General features: G+C 51.8%; 1 protein-coding gene, 1 non-coding gene and 1 pseudogene across 3 annotated transcripts in view; 1 reads left to right on the top strand and 2 right to left on the bottom strand.

Moving 5' to 3' along the window:
• RAB43 (RAB43, member RAS oncogene family) overlaps nucleotides 1-4,025 on the top strand; it is a 39,176-nt gene extending 35,151 nt beyond the window's left edge. For both annotated transcript variants that reach the window (XM_055259178.2, XM_063630246.1), the window contains exon 3: nucleotides 295-4,025. In XM_055259178.2, coding sequence (XP_055115153.1) covers nucleotides 295-545 — 251 coding nt within the window. In that variant the 3' untranslated portion in view covers nucleotides 546-4,025. The remainder of the gene's footprint in view (nucleotides 1-294) is intronic.
• Nucleotides 4,026-17,502: 13,477 nt separating this feature from the next.
• On the bottom strand, nucleotides 17,503-17,610 carry LOC129471772 (small nucleolar RNA U13). The gene has a single exon (XR_008653728.1). It is a non-coding gene; the product is annotated as a small nucleolar RNA U13 (small nucleolar RNA).
• Nucleotides 17,611-18,297: 687 nt separating this feature from the next.
• LOC129471773 (uncharacterized) lies at nucleotides 18,298-18,409 on the bottom strand (annotated as a pseudogene).
• Nucleotides 18,410-19,524: the final 1,115 nt, after the last annotated feature.

The following is a 19,524-nucleotide window of genomic DNA, read 5'->3' as shown; positions in this document are numbered from 1 at the left end:
AGGAGGATCTGGGTAAATTGAGACGGGGTCTCACTGTGTTGCCCAGGCTGGTCTTGAATTCCTGGGCTCAAGCAATCCTCCTGCCTTAGCTTCCCAAAGTGTTGGGATTACAGGCGTGAGCCACTGCACCCGGCCTAAAAAAGGTTTTTTAAAGAAAGACAGATGACCATGCCAGGGGTGTCCATTTGTAGTGGTGGAAGGGAGTGGCATGGGGCTGTCAGCGTGACCCTCCCAGGTGGGACTGGGCTTGCCCAGCCCCCATGGCCTCATGCTGCCCCTGGCTTTCCTCTGCAGGGAACAAGTCAGACCTCAGCGAGCTTCGGGAGGTCTCCCTGGCTGAGGCACAGAGCCTGGCTGAGCACTATGACATCCTGTGTGCCATTGAGACGTCTGCCAAGGACTCGAGCAACGTGGAGGAGGCCTTTCTGAGGGTGGCCACGGAGCTCATCATGCGGCACGGGGGCCCCCTGTTCAGCGAGAAGAGCCCCGACCACATCCAGCTGAATAGCAAGGACATCGGAGAAGGCTGGGGCTGCGGGTGCTGACCAGGGGCTCCCCACCTCCTTGCTCTCCCCAGCCTGCCAAGCCCAGCCCTCCAGAGCCAGCCCTCCTGGGCACTGGCAACTGCAGCAGCCGGGTGAAGCTCTGGAGCTCTGCATCCTGTGGCCTGGCTGCGGGATGGAGGCTCTCCTTGAGGAAGGGGAAGCAGGATACCCTGGTGGGCCACCCTGCCAGCCAGCAGCTGGCCCTCCACGATCTTCACATTCCAAGACTGGCCTGAGCCCGCCGGTGTGGGCCACAGTAGGAGGGGCCGGCGGTCCTCCCTGTCCCATGCCTGCTGGCTCTGACCGTTTCCTCTCATGAGTTGGCTTAACCTGTGGCAGCAGGTTGCTGCTTTCCAGGGATGTGCCCAGTGCCCTGGGTTCTTCCCGGTCATCCTGGGGCTCTGCGCAGAGCAGCAGAGCAAGAGCCATGAGACCCACAGGCTCGGTGCCTGAGTGCAGCTCCAGGGAAGCCCCAGCCCCTTCCAGGCGGGGAACCTGCTTCCTGCCTTCACTGCCCCCGCAGCACTCACAGACATCTCCCTGGGGTCTGGCTCACTGCCTTATCAGGACCTCTGAGTTTTCTGACTTTCCGTGTGGCTTCTCATTTTCATCAGCACAGCATGGGGTCACGGCCCACAGCTAGGTGGGGACTGTCTGCTGGCTCGGTGCCCAGTGTTTTGCCACTCAGGTTGCAAAATTAGCTAATCCTTCAGTGCCAGCACTCAGAAGTCTGGTGGGTGGGGGATTGAGATGGGAAAGTGGACATTTAAGGTCCAAGTAGAAGCTTACATCCTTGACGCTCAGGGATGAGAGGGCACCGCAAGGCACCCAGCCTTACCCCACAAGCAGAAATCCTGCCAGCCGAGCGTGGGTCCCAGTCTAGTTTATGGAATCGAGTCTCCCAGACCAAAAAGGAGAGGCCCTGGCGGTCCTTGGCCTGGCCCATTTTATTCCCTGGGCCCTTAACTGCCTCACCCTGAGCTGGGCACCAAGGTTAGAAGGCAAAAGTGAGGTGGGGGGATGTGGGAAGCAGCATTGTCCTCTGGGCATGTGGCTCAGAGGTATCACAGTGACAGGAGAGCCAGGGCTAGGGCTGGAGGGGCCAAGTGATCTTCTCTAGCCAATCCTAGTCCGTCTGTGTCAGCCCAGCTCTGCCTCGCAGCCCCCTCAGCATGGTGCCCCCAGAAGTAAGCAGCTCTTGGACCCATGAGCAGGGCTGCGTCGGGTTGTGGTCTAGCTCCCAGGGCCAGGCCAGGCATGGCTCAGTGCAGTTCCTGGGCCAGTGAGAGGCCTCCCCCATGCCTCCCTGCCCTCTGCACTAAGCACTTTACAGGCAGGCCTGGCCATAGGGCAAGAGCAGGCCTTACAGCAGTGCCACGGTGACCCAAGAGGCAGGGTTGGGGCCTGGACAGGGGTTCCTCCACTGAGACTGAGACAAGCAGGGCCTGATGCTTGTGGTGGAGCCAGCATCTCACCTGCCAGGCTTCCTTTTGGGCAGGTAGTTCTCCCCTGCAGAACTTCCTCCCCAGTTCTGCAGGGGAGGAAGGTTGCCAGGAGCTGGGGGGCTGGCACCTGCACTGAGGGGAGTCTGGGTGCATCAGATTGGGGGGCGCCAGAGGTGAGGCTGCCCGGCTCCCTTTCTCAGCAGCTTTGCTTGTGGCAGGGGTGAGAGTGGAGCTGAGTGGGGTCTGGGCTCTGCCCCTGCACCTCCACTGCAGTGCCTGGGCTCCACTTGCAGGGCAGACAGTGCCTGGCACTGAGGGGTGCCCCCAAACCCTGCTGGGACTGGATGTGCCGTGGGCAGTGCCTTCCTCCAGCCTCACAACCTTTCTGCTGGGGCCGATGTTTCTGGGGTCACATGGTCAGAAGGGGCTGAGCTGGTCTTTCACTGCAGGCCCACGCTGGAAGAGAAGTCCCATGAAGCCTGTCCTTGCAGAGCCCCTATGTTTTTGGGGGAACAGGGAGCATGCATGGGGTCCTGGGAGCAAAGGTCTGGGCCTCCCTGTTTGAATTTCAGCCCCAGTTCCAGGGCAAGTCCCAGCCACCCAAGCATACTTACCGGCACTGCCCACCACCACCCACTGCCCACCTCTGAGAAGCCCGGCTCTCCTACTCTGCTTCCAGGCTGGGGCCTCACAGGTGGGGCTGTTACCTTCCTCAGGGCTTAGGAAGGGAGGGAGGACATGGACAGGGCCCTCAACCCTGGCTCCTTCACAGGGATGGTAGCTGACCGGTGATGGGTTCATTTGTCACCTTGGACTGTGAGCCACTTCCATTTCTCGCCCCCCAGGCAGGAGCAGCCTCACTCCAAGGGCTTGGCCTGGAAAGGCAGGCTCACCTGGGACTCCACGTTCCTTCCCCCGCCACCACTGTGCCCCCTGTCCCTCCACCCCAGAAGCCCTGACCACTCATTTGGGCACCTTGCTGTCCTCTGGGCTTCTCCTCTGCCCAGGTCACCCCGTGGCAGGCCTGGGCCCTCAGGATGTTTCAAAGGCTCCACAGCTCCACCTGGCTTCACTCCAGCACCCTGTCCCTGGAGCACCTCTGTCCTGTCTGGGCCAACCTGGTCTCCCTGCCCCATGCCCTCCCCTGGCTCTTACCAACCTGCCCTTTTATTCATGCCATTTGGGGTCACAGATGGCCTAGCTGGACACAGCTCCCAGAACTGGCTCCACCCTGGGGCCTTGCCCCTAGTACCCCCTGGCAGGAGCAACCCACCCCATGGTCGAGGTTCCCCTACCCCTGGATCCTGGACTGAAGCAATTTCCTACAGAGAAGCGTTCCCACCCCCTCAGGCACAAAAGCCGGTGTCCAGGGGCTCAAGACCTGCACCTGGGGTTGCAGGGGCTCCTGCCCTGCTGTATCCCACCAGGAGGGGGCCCCACTGCCCTTCCGGCCCTTAAAACTGGGCTGGGAGAGAAGATGGGGAAGTGTGTGAGACAAAACAAAGCAGGCTTGTTTCCTCCCCTTGGCAGGCTAAGCTCTCCCGGCAGCCCGGGCTCTGGGGCGGAAGGAGAACAGTGTGTCATCTCTTCCTTTGTTGATAAATTGCCAAAGAGTGGGAGCAGGTGGGGTCAGGGGCTAGAGTGCATGGGAGGGGGCAATGGTGGAGGTGGTGGGGGGAAGCAGAGGGAGGTGGGCTGAGGCCTGGGTGGGGCCAGTGTGATGCTGGCTTAAGGAGCTGGAGGGGTTCCTAATACACATTTAATTCAGTTTCTCTTCCCTAAGAGGCTGCCGGAGTTGGGGCCTCCTCCGGCAGGGACCCTCTGACCCCTGCAGGGCCTGGACTTGGGGTGAACAGGGCTTCAGTCAGCGCAAGTATGCCATTTGCATTTGGTAATTTTTCATGTCACCTATTTATGAATATATAAATCTTTATACCAAATCTATTTTTTAAAACATGGAAAAGTTGCCTTTATGGAAACTTGGCAGAGCCAGAGTGTACACATTCCTAAACCATTAAACAGATTTCTATAACAAGCCACTGCACCCAGGTCTGGTTCTCTCACCTTTGAGCCCAGAGGCGGCCCAGGTGGCCACGTGCCTCAACTAGTCTCCAGGCCCAGGGTGGTAGACATGCTGCCCCCCTGCCAGTCTGCAGCCCAGAGCCCTGCGAGACCTTCCCTCTGTCCCTAAATCCTTGGGGGACCCCCTGAGCAAGAAGCAGTTGATGCCTGGGGGCAGAGGAAGCTTGGGTTGAGTCCCTTTTCTGCCAGGGACACCCCAGGTTCCCCTCATTGGGTTTGTGTTGGAGAGGGCTCTTTGGTGATTGGCAGGGGCACCCTCACCCCGACCTCCCCATGAGGGAAGCGTCACTCTCCTGAGCACACAGGCCTGGGTGAGAAGTCCCTTGCCCGGGTCTGGTAGCCACATTGATCCCACAATGGCAGGAACAACCCACCCCATGGTCAAGGTTCCCCCCACCCCTGGATCCTGGGCTGAAGACATTTCCTACAGAGAAGTGTTCTCACCCCCTCTCAGACACAAACGCCAGTGTCCAGGGGCTCAGGGCCTATGCCTGGGGGTTGGGGGACTCTGACCTGTTGTTATTCCGAGTTAGGACTTGACACCACGAGGGGCTCCTGCTCCTGTGATGTGACCAGCACAGAGATGTTACCAGGCACACAGTAGATGCTCAGGTTAGATAAGTGCCTGAATCAGGTCTCTGACACTGGGAAGCCCATGAAATCCATAGCCCGCCCACCAATATAATTAGGGGTCAATTCCTGGTCACTCAAATAAGGGGTTCTCTGCTGAAAGGGACTCTCAAACAGCAGGGCTGCTGGTCGGTCACCCTGAGGAGGAAGAGGGGGGCCTAGCAGTGCTGCACCACCTTGCCAAGCCTGACTCTGAGACAAACTGACATGATGGGGCTCAGAGCAGCCTGCCGTTGAAAGCCAGGTGTGCCCTGACTGTCCTGTGGCTCTGGGCAGGTCATTTCTCCTCTCTGGGCCTTGGTTTCCTCAAACCTGGGATCCTATTCCCTGTCCCATTTGCATCCCGGGGAGCCCTGAAGAGACCCCAGGAGGGGAGTGCTTTGTGCACTGAAGGCCTAGAACAGGGCACTGGAGGAGGAGGGCCCAGAGCCCTGGCTCTCAAGACAGGCCTGGCTCCAGGCACCTGCCATCCTTCCCAGGGAGAAGGAAGGCCTGATGTCTGAATTCCCCATTCTCTTCTGAATGCCAGGAAGCACCAGAGTGCACGTGTGCCCCTTGGAAGACAAACCCACAACCAGGCCTGTCTGAGCCCGGCCATCCCCACGCTCCCCCGAGGCTCAAGACCTGGGTCAGTCTGTCCCTAGGACCCTCTGAGGCCTCTGCCCAAACCACACAACTGCCCAGACCCCAGAGCAAACTGAGACAGCACAGGTCCACTCCTTGACTTCAAAGTATGGAAGGTGAGGCTGGGCCCAGAGGGTCTTGCTCAAAGCCCCCACGATGTTCACTCCTGAGCCCCCACCTGCAAGTCCAAGCTGGGTGCTGGGTGCTGGGTCCCAGAGGCGAGTCTGCTTTGCTGCCTCCAAGGGCTCCCAAAGCTCCAACCTGGACGCCTCTCCTCCCTGCACACATTTGCCTCTGGGCTCGACTGAGGGCTGGGATTGGCCAGCCCCGCCCTCAGGGAAGCCAGGAGGCAGGGGGGCCCCTTCCCCGTCCTCACCTACACCCTGGCTACTCCCATCCCCACCAAGCCCACCCACCTCCTGCCTGGGCCTCTGCCCCAGCGTCCTCCTGACCTGGTCCTGCCTGGGCCTCTCCTTGTGGCTGCAGAGAGCATCCTCAAGCAAGACCCCTAGCCACTAGGTCCCGACTCCCTCACTCAAGACCTTTTCCATGGTCCTCGTGGCCCTCGGGCTCCTTAGGGCCCAGCATTGGCCGCTCTCCCCTGACCTGGCCACACACAGCCACACGCTGCTCTGCCACCCCTAGTCTGAGCTGCTCCCTGCAGACTGACCATCTCAGGCCTCCTGCGGTGTAATGGGCTTCTCCAAGCCAAGAGTTCCTGTTCCGAAACATCCTGAGCTGGAGCCCCAGGCCCCAGGAACAGCCATCTGGCCCTGACCCTGAGCTCCCAGACACTCCCATGACCCTGCAGAGGGCAGGAGGCCAGGCCCCCTACTCCCCAGGGGTTGCAGCCGCTGACCATGGTTCCGCACTGGAGGGCTAAGCCCCAGCTCAGAGAAAGCTCTGGACTCAGCTCGTGTCCACTGTGTGCTTTCAACAGGCCATTGCAAGCAGCCCTGTCTACAGCTCTGGCTACGGAGGCCACGGTGGGTCGGGCTCATCCCCACCTAGGCTCCTGGGATCTGGTCCTGTCCTTGCCACACTTGGGGCTGGGGCTTCAGGGACTCCCCTGCAGGAAGGCAGTGCCCCTCAGTGACTGGCCACACATATAATGCCACTGTCACCTCAGAGCAGTCGGCCCAGGGAACAAGCTGTAGACATGGAGGTTTCCCTTTCATATCAGATTTTAAAAGATTTGTTTCGTCCGGGCGCAGTGGCTCACGCCTGTAATACCAGCACTTTGGGAGGCCAAGGCGGGCGGATCACAAGGTCAGGAGATTGAAACCATCCTGACTAACATGGTGAAACCCTGTCTCTACTAAAAACACAAAAAATTAGCCGGGCGTGGTGGCGGGCGCCTGTAGTCCCAGCTATTTGGGAGGCTGAGGCAGGAGAATGGTATGAACCCAGGAGGTGGAGCTTGCAGTGAGCTGAGATGGCGCCACTGCACTCCAGCCTGGGCGACAGAGTGAGACTCTGTCTCAAAAAAAAAAAAACAAAAAGATTTGTTTCTTAGCACAGCAATTGGGTCTGCTGTATTCTGGCCCTTCACTCTGCCAGGAAGCTCCACGGTCTGTGCTGGTTGGTGGGAAGCAGGAGAGGTGTGGCCCATTGAGAAGCCAGCACATGGCAGAGGAGGCTGGGAGAGGGGAGAGTGTGGCCAGGTGGCCCCAGGGAGCTCCCTGGAGCCAGGTGAGTAGGGCCCGCCTGCTCTTGCCTTGCTCCACTTGTGGTCCGTGGGCCAACGGCGTGGGCATCATCCAGGAGCCTATACAAAAATGCAGAACCTCAGCCTGTACTCCAGACCTCCTGAGTCAGAATCTGAATTTTAAGAAGATTCCCAGGGGGATCCTCATTGTGTGCACATAACTGAGGAACTCTGGTCAACACAGCCTGCTCCCTGCACAAGCATGGCCCAGGGTCAGGCCCTGACATCCTAGAATTTTCAGGTTCTTCCATTGGCCTGAAGGATCTTATCCATTTATGTCTTGGTCAAGTGTCTTTTCCTTCCTTCCTACAAGTGCCAACTTCATCTGCAGACTTCAAGCTCAACGGGCTCACAGCAGCCGGGCGCCGTGGCTCATGCCTGTAATCCCAGCACTTTGGGAGGCCGAGGCGGGCAGATCATGAGGTCAGGAGATCAAGACCATCCTGGCTAACATGGTGAAACCCCGTCTCTACTAAAAAAAATACAAAAAAATTAGCCGGGCCTGGTGGCAGGCACCTGTAGTCCCAGCTACTTGGGAGGCTGAGGCAAGAAAATGGAGTAAATCCGGGGGACAGAGCTTGCAGTGAGCCGAGATCACGCCACTGCACTTTAGCCTGGGCGACAGAGCGAGACTCTGTCTCAAAAAAAAAAAAAAAAGGCCGGGCGCAGTGGCTCACGCTTGTAATCCCAGCACTTTGGGAGGCCGAGGCGGGTGGATCACGAGGTCAGGAGATCGACACCATGGTGAAACCCCGTCTCTACTAAAAAATACAAAAAATTAGCCGAGCATGGTGGCGGGCGCCTATAGTCCCAGCTACTCCGAGAGGCTGAGGCAGGAGAATGGCGTGAGCCCGGGAGGCGAAGCTTGCAGTGAGCCGAGATTGCGCCACTGCACTCCAGCCTGGGCGACAGAGCGAGACTCCGTCTCAAAAAAAAAAAAAAAAAAGGCTCACGGCTCGCTCCTCAGCAAGGCTCATACTCCATCCCATAGCCAGAGACAGCGCCATGAATGGAGTCAGCAGGACCCCTGCATCACCCTGACACCCAGACACTCTCCCCAGGGCACTTTCATCATCCAAGCGCTACTCTGCCTGGAAACATGCAAGCTTGTCATCCCTAATAGTGTTTTTGTTGTTGTTGTTGTTTATTTTCTTCATGTTACCTTGTCTAAGACCTAATATGGTCCTTGATCTCTTCTTGATCCTTGACCAACTTGACGCTGTAGACTCTCTGGGCAGAAAAGACATAAATTCACATATAGATGCCAAATATGGTGCATTTTCAGGTGTGAGTAGATGTTTGGCTGAAGGCTGCTCAATTTCCATGTCTAGAATCTTCAAACTTCTATCAGATCGGCGGCTACAGCCACCCAAGGGGATGGGGGCTGGTATTTATTGCGAGGTTTCTGTAAACTTGTATTGTTCTCAGCATTGTACAAGAATTCATAAGACAGTTTAGGTGCTTTGCCTCAAATTGCACATCTAGTCAGTGGCAGAGGTAAGATTTGAACCTTGCACATCTGGGCTCCAGGGACTGGACCTTAACCCTGGAAATCCTGAGAGTGGACATTGGGTATTTGAGGGCGAGACAGTGGCTGCAGCGACAGCTACCACATAATCAGGATTAGATTCAACAACATGGACATAATTCTAAATGAACATTTCTAAAAGTAACACCCCTTATAGGGATCTCCCTGAAGGAAATTTTTTTTTTTTGAAAGAGGGTCTAGCTCTGTCACCCAAACTGGAGTGCAGTGGCACCATCTCAGCTCATTGCCACTTGCGCCTCCCGGGATCAAGCCATCCTCCCACCTCAGCCTCCTGAGTAGCTGGGGCCACAGGTATGTGCCACCACATCTGGCTAATTTTTATATTTTTTGTAGAGATGGGGTCTTGCTATGTTGCCCAGGCTGGTCTTGAACTCCAGGGCTCAAGTGATCCTTTCACCTCAGTCTCCCACAGTGCTGGGTTCCAGCCATGAGCCACTGGGCCTGGTCTAAACTTTACAATTTTCTGTAAGAAGTATATATTATGTTAACTCTGAAAGAAACTCTGAAAGAGTCATGAAAACAATATAACATTTAAAAATGCTTATGATGCAGTATTCACTGAACGACTCAGAACACCAAAATATAGAAATTTGAAATGTTATGACTGATGTAAAAACTAGAGTCTGGGACTGGCATGGTGGCTCATGCCTGTAATCCCAGCACTTTGGGAGGCCGAGGCAGGCGGATCACCTGAGGTCAGGAGTTCGAGACCAGTCTGACCAATATGGTGAAACCCCATCTCTACTAAAAATACAAAATTAGCTGGTGTGGTGGTGGGTGCCTATAATCCCCGCTACTTGGGAGGCTGAGGCAGGAGAATTGCTTGAATCCAGGAGGCAGAGATTGCAGTGAGCCTAAATCGTGCCACTGCACTCCAGCCTGGGCAACAGAGTGAGACTCCATTTCAAAAAACAAACAAACAAAAAAACTAGAGTGTGGATATGAGAAGGTTAAGGGACCCTTAAGGTGGTTAAAGGACCCTTAAGGTGGTTAAGGTAAGAGGATTTAAACCCCAACAGGCAGAAACTTTCTTCCCTTTCTTCTTCCTCTCCTCTTCCTCTTCCTCCTCTCTTTTCTTCTCCTCCTCCCACCTTCCTCCTTCCTGGGCAGGGTGTGGGTCATCGTGGCTTTCTACATGTGCACTGAAGCTGTTACCTGTGTGATGCCAGTGAGCCCGCTGGGGCCCTCTGGCCGCTGAGTCCTTTCCAGATGGCACCGAGTCCCTGGACGAGATCCTCGAGTCCCGCACACCCCTCTGCTTCCTGGCACATGTTATACGTTCTCCGCTGCAGACCTGGAGTCAGTCATTACTCCAAGGAGCCCTTGAGGGTTGTGTTGTTCTTAAAACAAACTTCTAAGTTCTGTCCTGTACTTTGCCTGGTGTTCCTTTCTCCTGTTGTTTTAAACATTGTCTTCCATGTGAGAGCTGTTCCTCAGGTCTAGGGATTCCTGGAAGCCTAAGTGCCCAGATAGGGCTTATCAATGGGTGGGCTCCTCCCTGTTGGGTGATTTTGGGCCAAGCTGCTCTTTCACTGGGGAGGGGTCCCCTAATGTCTGTAGCCAGAGAGAAGAGTTCTTTTCCCTGAAGCATTTCCATTTCTCCAGCACAGGATCTTCTAATCTCCTTCCTGGGGGTGGTGGGGATGGGAGAAACCCCATTGCCTGCGCTGGGTAGCCAGTCAGGAAGGAAGCCAGGATCCTGCGGCAGGAACTGTGGACGTTCCTGTCTATTTTTGGCCCTGTACCAAATTTTTGCCCTCCACTCTGCCTGCTGTCCCAAGGCTGGGGTTCTGTTTTCAATTTCTTAAAAAATGAACCCCTGCCCCCCACATTTCCATTTGGACGGGGTGAAGTGGTGGTCCCTAGATGCAGAAATCAGGGAGGGGCCTGAGGGTTACAAATGCTGGGAGCTAGACTTCCAGGCAAGCCCTGATTTTCAGGCCTCTCTCGTGATCTGTGGTGATCTGTGGTGATCTGCAGCATCTGAGTGCTGACCCCTGGGGATCCTGGGGGCACAGTGGCTGCTTCTCGTCAGGTTTCCCCCTGCCAGCCCCACTGTGATCTGTGGAAGCGGCCACTGCCTCCGTCCACTCTCCGCCTCACAGAAGCATGTTGGCCTCTCTTCCCCGTAGTCACTTCCCCTCATTCCCTTTGTCCTTGTGGATTTATCTCTTTTTAAAAATAGGCCGGGCCGGGCGCGGTGGCTCACGCCTGTAATCCCAGCACTTTCGGAGGCCGAGGCGGGCGGATCACGAGGTCAGGAGATCGAGACCATCCTGGCTAACACGGTGAAACCCCGTCTCTACTAAAAATACAAAAAATTAGCCGGGCGAGGTGGCAGGCGCCTGTAGTCCCAGCTACAAGGGAGGCTGAGGCAGGAGAATGGCGTGAACCCCGGGGGGCGGAGCCTGCAGTGAGCCGAGATCGCGCCACTGCACTCCAGCCTGGGTGAAAGAGCGAGACTCCGTCTCAAAAAAAAAAAAAAAAAAAAATAGGCCAGGTGCGGTGGCTCATGCCTGTAATCCCAGCACTTTGGAAGGCCAAGGTGGGCAGGTCACCTGAAGTCAGGAGTTCAAGACCAGCCTGGCCAACATGGCGAAACCCTGACTCTACTAGAAATACAGAAATTAGCCAGGCATGGTGGTGCACATCTGTAATCCCAGCTACTCGGGGGACTAAGGCAGGAGAATCGCTTGAACCCGGGAATCAGAGGTTGCAGTGAGCCCAGATCGTGCCACTACACTCTAGCCTGGGTGACAGAATGAGACTGTGTCTCAAAAATAAATAAATAAATAAATATAAATTAAATTGAATTAAATTTAAAAAATAAAAATAACCGCCAAGGAATACTGGTGGGGTGTGCGTAGGGACAGGAGACCCCTTCTCCCCCATGTGGTCAATATGCCAAGTGTAGCTGGAAGCCTAGGGCAGGCTCCAGAGGCGTCCCCACAGCACAGGTTGTCTGTGATGGTTGTCTCTTGTGACAGATGACCATATGAATTGGGTCACTCTTGTCACACCCAAATAAAACAGAGTCCAGAGGCGGGTGTCAGGAGGGTGGCACATAACACCGCTCCAGGAATGTCATTCTCTGCAGCCTGACTTCTGAGGCTGCCTGCTCCAACCTGAAACCAGTTTTTTGTTTTGTTTTGTTTTGTTTTTTTGAGATGGAGTTTTTGCTCTTGTTGCCCAGGCTGGAGTGCAATGGCGTGACCTCAGCTCACTGCAACCTCCGTCTCCTGGGTTCAAGCAATTCTCCTGCCTCAGCCACCCAAGTAGCTGGGAGATTACAGGCATGAGCCACCATGCCCGGCTAATTTTTTGTATTTAGTAGAAATAGGGTTTCACCATGTTAGTCAGGCTGGTCTCGAACTCCTGACCTCAGGTGATCCATCCGCCTTGGCCTCCCAAAGTGCTGGGATTACAGGCGTGAGCCACCGCACTCAGCCGAAGCCAGCCTTATCTGATAGGTACTGATACCACCCGTTGCGACTCTAAGATGAGTTTCACTCGCTGTCACTCACCAGTTAAGAGCTGGCCAGCATCCCCAAATTTTACTGGTGCCAATGAACTTTCCGAAAAACAGTATGTACCATTTCTCCTTTTTATAACACCTCCAACCTCCTCTTTGTTCTTCAGACATATTGAAGACCACTTACTTGGTCTGTGTGTAAGACCCAAATTGCTTCCCACATAAAATGTTAAATTTAGAGATTTGTCTCTATATTTTAATCCTTGATTTTTACACTCTGGAAGGTGCTCCTCTGGCTGTACCCAGCCTTCTGCTGAAATCGCTCATAAGGAGTTTCAGGTGGTGTCAGCCTCATCTCTTCCTTTGTTAAGTTCCTCAGAAAGAAATTTACCAAGATATTCGCAGGATGAACTGAATTTAGAGGTTCATCTGGGAGACTTGAATTTTGCTGTCATGAACGGGTACATTTTTTGTTTATTCAAACCTTTCTGTTCTCAACAACATTTTGCTATCATTGTTTTTTAACAAACTAAATTTAAAAAACTTCTTTTAGAGATGGAGTCTCACTATGTCGCCCAGGCCGCTCTCAAACTCCTGGCCTCAAGAGACCCTCCCGCCTCAGCCTTCCAAAGTGCTAGGGTTAGAGGTGTGAGCCACTGCACCTGGCCAATAAACCAAATTTTAGTACCCCACGAAAGCTCTGGATCTATGTGGTACAAACAGGCTTTTTAGAAGTCCTCAGGCTTGTCAAAAGCCCACGGGGAAGGGACAGAGAAGCCAGGAGGATTCTGTTAGGCTGATTTATCTTATATACGAGGTATTGCCTAGAAGCTTGAAAAAAGGGCTTAGTGCTAAAAATGTTGGAGAATCATTACTCAACTTTTAAAAAACTTGTGGTACAATATACAAACATAAAACTTACCATCTTTGTTATTTTTTAAGAGCACAGTTCAGTAGCATTAAGTCTGTTCCCATTGTTATGCAAGCCAGGCTCCAGAGCATTCTCACCTGAGAACTGAAACTCCATACCCACTTAACAGCTCCACACGCCTCCTCCTCGAGTCTGCACTCTAGACTTTTTAAAGGCAACTGAATGAGTGACTTCAGTCACAAAATAAAATTACCCACGTTTGCTGAAGGATACAACATGAATATATAAATTTTCTAAAGGCCTTTCTGTGAGATAATTCAACTTTCTATTTTTTTTTTTTTTTTTTTTTGAGATGGAATCTCAATCTGTTGCCCAGGCTGGAGTACAGTGGCACGATGTCGGCTCACTGCAACCTCTGCCTCCCGGGTTCAAGTGATTCTCCTGCCTCAGCCTCCCGAGTAGCTGGGATTAGAAGCACCTGCCACCACACCCAGCTAATTTTTGTATTTTTAGTAGAGACGGGGTTTCACCATGTTGGCCAGGCTGGTCTCGATCTCCTGACCTCATGATCCTCCCGCCTCGGCCCCCCAAAGTGCTGGATTACAGGCGTTGGCCACTGTGCCCCGCCAATTCAACTTTCTAAACTCAATGGAAGGAATGATTCTTCAGGTTATGATGGGGGTCCATGGAGCTTTTCTGAAATGGAGGACATCAGATGAAGAGTGTATTCCAGGCTCTGGCCTTGGTCGTATTGACTGACAGGTAGGTGCAAATCCAACAGCCCGGGTGAAGCGCAGAAGCTGCTTTCCCTTTTTATTATGGAATCTTTGTAAACCGAAAGCCTCAAAGTTGCCTCCCCTCCCCTCCTTTGCCCTGCCCTCCCCTCCCCTCCCCTCCCCGGCTCTCCCCTGCCCTCCCCTCCCTTCCCTTCTCTTGTCTCTTTTCTCTTTTCTTCTCTTTTCTTTTTCTTTTCTTTTTTTTTTGAGACAGGATCTCACTCTCTTGCTCAGGCTAGAGTGCAGTGGTGCAATCTTGGGTCTCAGCAACTTTTGCCTCCCGGGTTCAAGCGATTCTCCTGCCTCAGCCTCCTGAGTAGGTGGGACTACAAATGTGCACCACCATGCCCAGCTAATTTTTGGATTTTTTTGTAGAGATGAGGTTTTGTCTTGTTGCCCAGGCTGGTCTTGAACTCCTTACCTCAAGTGATCCACCAGCCTTGGCCGCTCAAATTGCTGGGATTACAGGCATGAGTCACTGCACTGGGCCCCAAAGTTGTTTTCTAATTAGCAGGGATACAAAGATCCCAAATAGCAGCATAAAATTGTATCTATATCCCTATAAATGTCTGAACAAAAAACAATAGGATATCTGTGCGGTTGCACTGATGCCCTGAGGTGCTGCCTGGCTCCAGTCTTTGCTTCCTACCCCACAGCAAGGGGAAAGGGAGGACCAGTCACCCCTTTCCTTAAGGGCACGGCCCAAAGCACCTGCCTGCACCGCCTTGGCTAGGACTTGGTCCCGTGGGCGCAGCTCACTGAGGGCATCTGGGAAATGTCTGTATTCTGCACGGCCCTGTGCCTGGCTAAAATTCCATTCCCGTGGAAGAAGGGGAGTACAATTCAGAGGCCAAGCAAGCAATCCTTGCCACACTGAGTGATCCCTGCCCAGCTTGAAGGGGTGGCTGGAAAAGGCCTGGTGCTTTGGGTTAACTAAAGATGCCTTTCAGTTCCATCTCCCTCAAATGCAGCTGTGTTGCCTTTGGAGGCTTTCTTCCTCTAACCATAGGTTTTCTCATTTGAAAAAATGAGGATAATTCTTCTTAGCTTGCAGGGTTTTCTGAAGATTAGAAACGATATATATGGCTGAGTGCAGTGGCTCATGCCTATAATCCCAGCACTTTGGGAGGCTGAGGAAGGAGGGTTGCTTGACGCCAGGAGTTCAAGACCAGCCAGGGCAACACTGTGAGATCCCATCTCTACCAAAAAAAAAAAAAATTAGCTGGGCATGGTGGCACATGCCTGTGGTTCCAGCTACTCGGGAGGCTGAGGTGGAAGGATTGCTTGAGTAGGAGAGGTAGAGGCTGCAGTGAGCCATGATTGTGGCACTGCACTCCAGCCTGGGCAACAGAGTAGGAACTTGTCTCAAAAAAAAAAAAAAGAAAAGAAATGATATGTAATGCATATATAATAATGATATATGTGAAACAAATAGCTGCTGCTCACCAAAGAGATGTTTCCACTGTAATTAGTAGTGCCAAGTATATGTTTTTTTTTTTTTTTTGAGACAGAGTCTTGCTCTTTCACCAAGGCTGGAGTGCAGTGGCGTGATCTCGGCTTACAGCAACCTCCGCCTCCTGGGTTCAAACGATTCTCCTGTCTCAGCCTCCCAAGTAGCTGGGACCACAGGCGTGCGCCACCACACTCAGATAATTTTTGTATTTTTAGTAGAGATGGAGTTTCACCCTCTTGGCCAGGCTTGTCTCGAACTCCTGACCTCAAGCCTCCCAAAGAGCTGGGATTACATGAGTGAGCCACTGCGCCCGGCCCTGCCAAGTATATGATTAAGCAAACAAACATTACAGACTGTGATGGTTATTTTATGTGCCAACTTTGCTGGGCCCTGGTATTGAGATATGTGGTCAAATATTATTCTGGGTGTTTCTGTGAGGGTGTTTTGGATGAGATTAGCATTTGAACAGTGGACTTTGAGAAAAGCAGATTGCCCTCTGTAATCATGTGGGCCTCATCCAGTCAGTTGAAGGCCTGAAAAGAACAAAAACACTGACCTCCCCTGAGCAAGAGGGGATCTGCAGTAACAGCCTTTGGACTTGACCTGTGATTCTGTGTCCCTGGGTCTCCAGACTGCGGGTCCAGCATGCAGGTTTTTGACTTGCCAACCTTCATCATCATATGAACCATTTCCTTCAACTCTCTCTCTGTACACACTTCCTATTGGTCATTTCTCTGGAGAACCCTGACTAATACACGGATGCTAATGTTTATTTTCCAGGGGACATTCAGACACAGGGTCAATCCTTTGCACTCCAGAGTATTTGTAATGATGATTTCTGCCCTGCTTTTTTCCTTTCTTCATCCAGCATTTTAGGGCCAACTTTATTTTAAGTGGAGTGCGGAGAAGAATGACAAGGAAGAGGGAAAATTCTTGCTATTGAAAATTCATCTGGGGGCCAGGCGAGGTGGCTCACACCTGTAATCCAGCACTTTGGGAGACCAAAGCAGGTGGATCACCCGACGTCAGGAGTTCGAGACCAGCCTGGCCAACATGGTGAAACCCTGTCTCTACCAAAAATACAAAAATCAGCCAGCATGGTGGCAGGTGCCTGTAATCCCAGCTACTCGGGAGACTGAGGCAGGAGAATCACTTGAACCCGGGAGGCAGAGGTTGCAGTGAGCTGAGATCACGCACTGCACTCCAGCATAGGCAACAGAGCAAGACTCTATCTAAAAAAAAAAAAAAAAAAGAAAGAAAAAAGAAAAGAAAATGCATCTGGGGCTGAGCATGGTGGGTCACGCCTGTAATCCCAGCACTTTGGGAGGCAAACATGGGTGGATCACTTGAGCCCAGGAGTTCGAGACCAGCCTGGCCAACATGGTGAAACCCCATCTCTACTAAGAATACAAAAATTAGCTGGGTATGGTGGCGCACACCTGTAGTCCCAGCTACTGAGGAGGCTGAGGCAAGAGAATCGCTTGAACTTGGGAGGCAGAGGTTGCAGTGAACCGAGATTGCTCCACTGCACTCCAGCCTGGGCAACACAGCAAAACTCTGTCTCAGAAAAACAAACAAACAAACAAACAAACAAACAAACAAAAGAAAATGCATCTTAACTTTGACCCTCCAAATGCACTTACTTTATTTTATTTATTTATTTTTTTTGAGACAGGGTCTCACTCTGTCGTTCAGGCTGGAGTGCAATGGTGCAATCTTTTTTTTTTTTTTGTGAGCAACAAGGCTGTTTATTCACTTGGGTGCAAGTGGGCTGAGTCTGAATAGAGAGTCAGCGAAGGGAGATGGGAGAGGGGCAGCTTTATAGGACTGAGGTAGGCAGTGGAATGTTACAGTTAGAGGTGGTTATCTATTGTCAGCAGAGGAGGGGGTCACAAGGTCCATGGTGGGGAGATCATAAGATTCATTGTCCGGAAGAAGAATGTCACAAGGTTGATTGATCAGTTGGGGCAGGGCAGGAACAAATCTTAATGGTGGAATGTCGTAAGGCTGGTCAATCAGCTAAGGCAGGAGCTTCTTTTGTTTCACTTCTGTTGTGTTTTTTTGGCTGCTCCAGACTTCTTGGCTCCTGCAGGCAATGGTGCAATCTTGACTCACTGCAACCTCCCTCCGCCTCGTGCCTCAGCCTCTCGAGTAGCTGGGACTACAGGCGCCTGCCACCACCCCCAGCTAATTTTTTGTATTTTTAGTAGAGACAGGGTTTCACCGTGTTAGCCAGGATGGTCTCGATCTCCTGACCTCGTGATCCGCCCGTCTCAGCCTCCCAAAGTGTTGGGATTACATGCGTGAGCCACCGCGCACGGCCTAGGCCTTTTATTATTATTTTTCATGTCTGGTAGGTAATGTGCTGACATCATAACAAGGTTTGAGAAAAGAACTTCTCACTCACACAAGAATGAGAAAAGCCAGTTATCACACTTATAAACTACAAAAGGCTCCTAATTTTCTTTGTAGTTTTAGAGAAAAGTTTTTGGTTATGATCATGAATTAGTTATATATAGCCAGGAAAATCAATAAAGCTATTTCCATTTTTTAAAGAAGGGAAAAATTTGGGCTAGATAATTTGTGTGGTTATGATCTCAACTATACACAACTGTTTGGAGAAGGACACCAGAAGGAAATACCGCAATGGCGAGCCCCATTATTCCCTCCGTGCCTTCACGCTGGTGTGTTTACTTTCTAAGAATGTATCTTTTCCAGAGGTAGAAAAGAGAAAAGCTGGGATGCTTAGACTAACTGTGTGTTAATAGTGACTGTCTTTGGATAAAGAGCTTACAGAGATTGCTGTATTACTTAAAACAAAATTATTACTATGTATTGTGGTAAAACATACATGGCATGGACCGGGCATGGTGGCTTATGCCTGTAATCCCAGCAGTTTGGGAGAGAAAGGTGGGTGGATCACTTGAGGTCAGGAGTTCAAGACCAGCCTCGTCAATATGGCAAAACCCCATCTCTACTAAAAAAATCCAAAAATTAGCTGGGCAAGGTGGTGCATGCCTGTAATCCCCACTACTGAGGGGGCAGAAGAATCGCTTGAACCCAGGACCCAGAGGCTGCAGAGAGCCAAGATCGGCCTGGGTGGCAAAGCGAGACCCTGTCTCAAGAATAAACCCCCAAAACAAACCATACATGGCATAGTATTTACGAGATAACATAGCATATTGAGAGAAGCACATCTCACTCACACAAGAGCAAGAAAAGCCAATCATCACACTTTTAAACTACAAAAGGCTCCTAATTTTCCTAATTTTAAGCATCCATAAAATCTGTAAAGTGCAGAGTGCAGGGACCTTAGGCACATTCACACTGTTGTGCCACCGTCAACACCATCCATCTCAGAATGCTTCCATCTTCCCAAACTGAAACTCTGTCCCCACCAAACTCCCTGTGCGCCCCCTCCCCCCGCCTTGACGGCACCACTGCACTCCAGCCTGGGCGACAGAGCGAGACTCCGTCTCAAAAAATAAAAAAATTTAAAAAAAAATACATTTTATGATCATTTTCCTTCCCTGTCATTATAATACGGGAAATCCACAGGGATTTTCTATTTTGCCACCATTGTATCGGTCTTCTCCTTTCCTTCGGTCTAGGGCAAGCTTGTCCAACATGTGCCCCAGGATGGCTTTGAATGCTGCTCAACACAAATTTGTAAACGTTCTTAAAACATTATGAGGATTTTTGCAATATTTTTTTTTTTAGCTTGTCAGCTATCATTAGTGCTAGTGTATTTTTTTTCTGTTTATGGTGTGAGATATAAATTAAATTTTATTTCTTCCAACTTGAAAGTCAATTGTATACCTGCCTTTTATTGTATCCTATTTTTAAATTACAATTTCTTTCTTTCTTTTTTAGAGACAGAGTATCATTCTGTCACTCAGGCTGGAGTGCAGTGCTGTGATCATAGCTCACTGCAGCCTCCACCTTTTGGGCTCAAGTGATCCTTCCGTCTCAGCTTCCCAGGTAACTGGCACTACAAGTGTGTGCCACCATACCCAGCTAATTTTCTTATTTTTATTTTTTGTAGAGATGGGGTCTTGCTATGTTGCCCAGGCTGGCCTTAAACTCCAGGGCTCAAGTGATCCTCCCTCTTCGGCTCCCCAAAGTGGTGGGATTACAGGCATGAGCCACCACACCCAGCTAAAATTATAATTTCTAATTGTCTAAAAATGCAATAGATTTTTGTGCATTGATCTAATATTAAGTAACATTTCCAAAATCCCCTACTAATTAGTGTTAGTGTATTTTATGTGTGGCCCAAGACAATTCTTCTTCTTCCAATGTGGCACAGGGAAGCCAAAAGATTGGACACCCCTGGTCTAGCGTAAAATTCCAGAAAGGTTGGTTTCTA

This window comes from Symphalangus syndactylus, chromosome 21, assembly GCF_028878055.3.
Source record: "Symphalangus syndactylus isolate Jambi chromosome 21, NHGRI_mSymSyn1-v2.1_pri, whole genome shotgun sequence".
In the NCBI taxonomy this organism is placed as follows: domain Eukaryota; kingdom Metazoa; phylum Chordata; class Mammalia; order Primates; family Hylobatidae; genus Symphalangus; species Symphalangus syndactylus.
The sequence above is the reverse complement of the archived record's forward strand: the minus strand, read 5'-3'. Positions and strand labels throughout refer to the sequence as shown.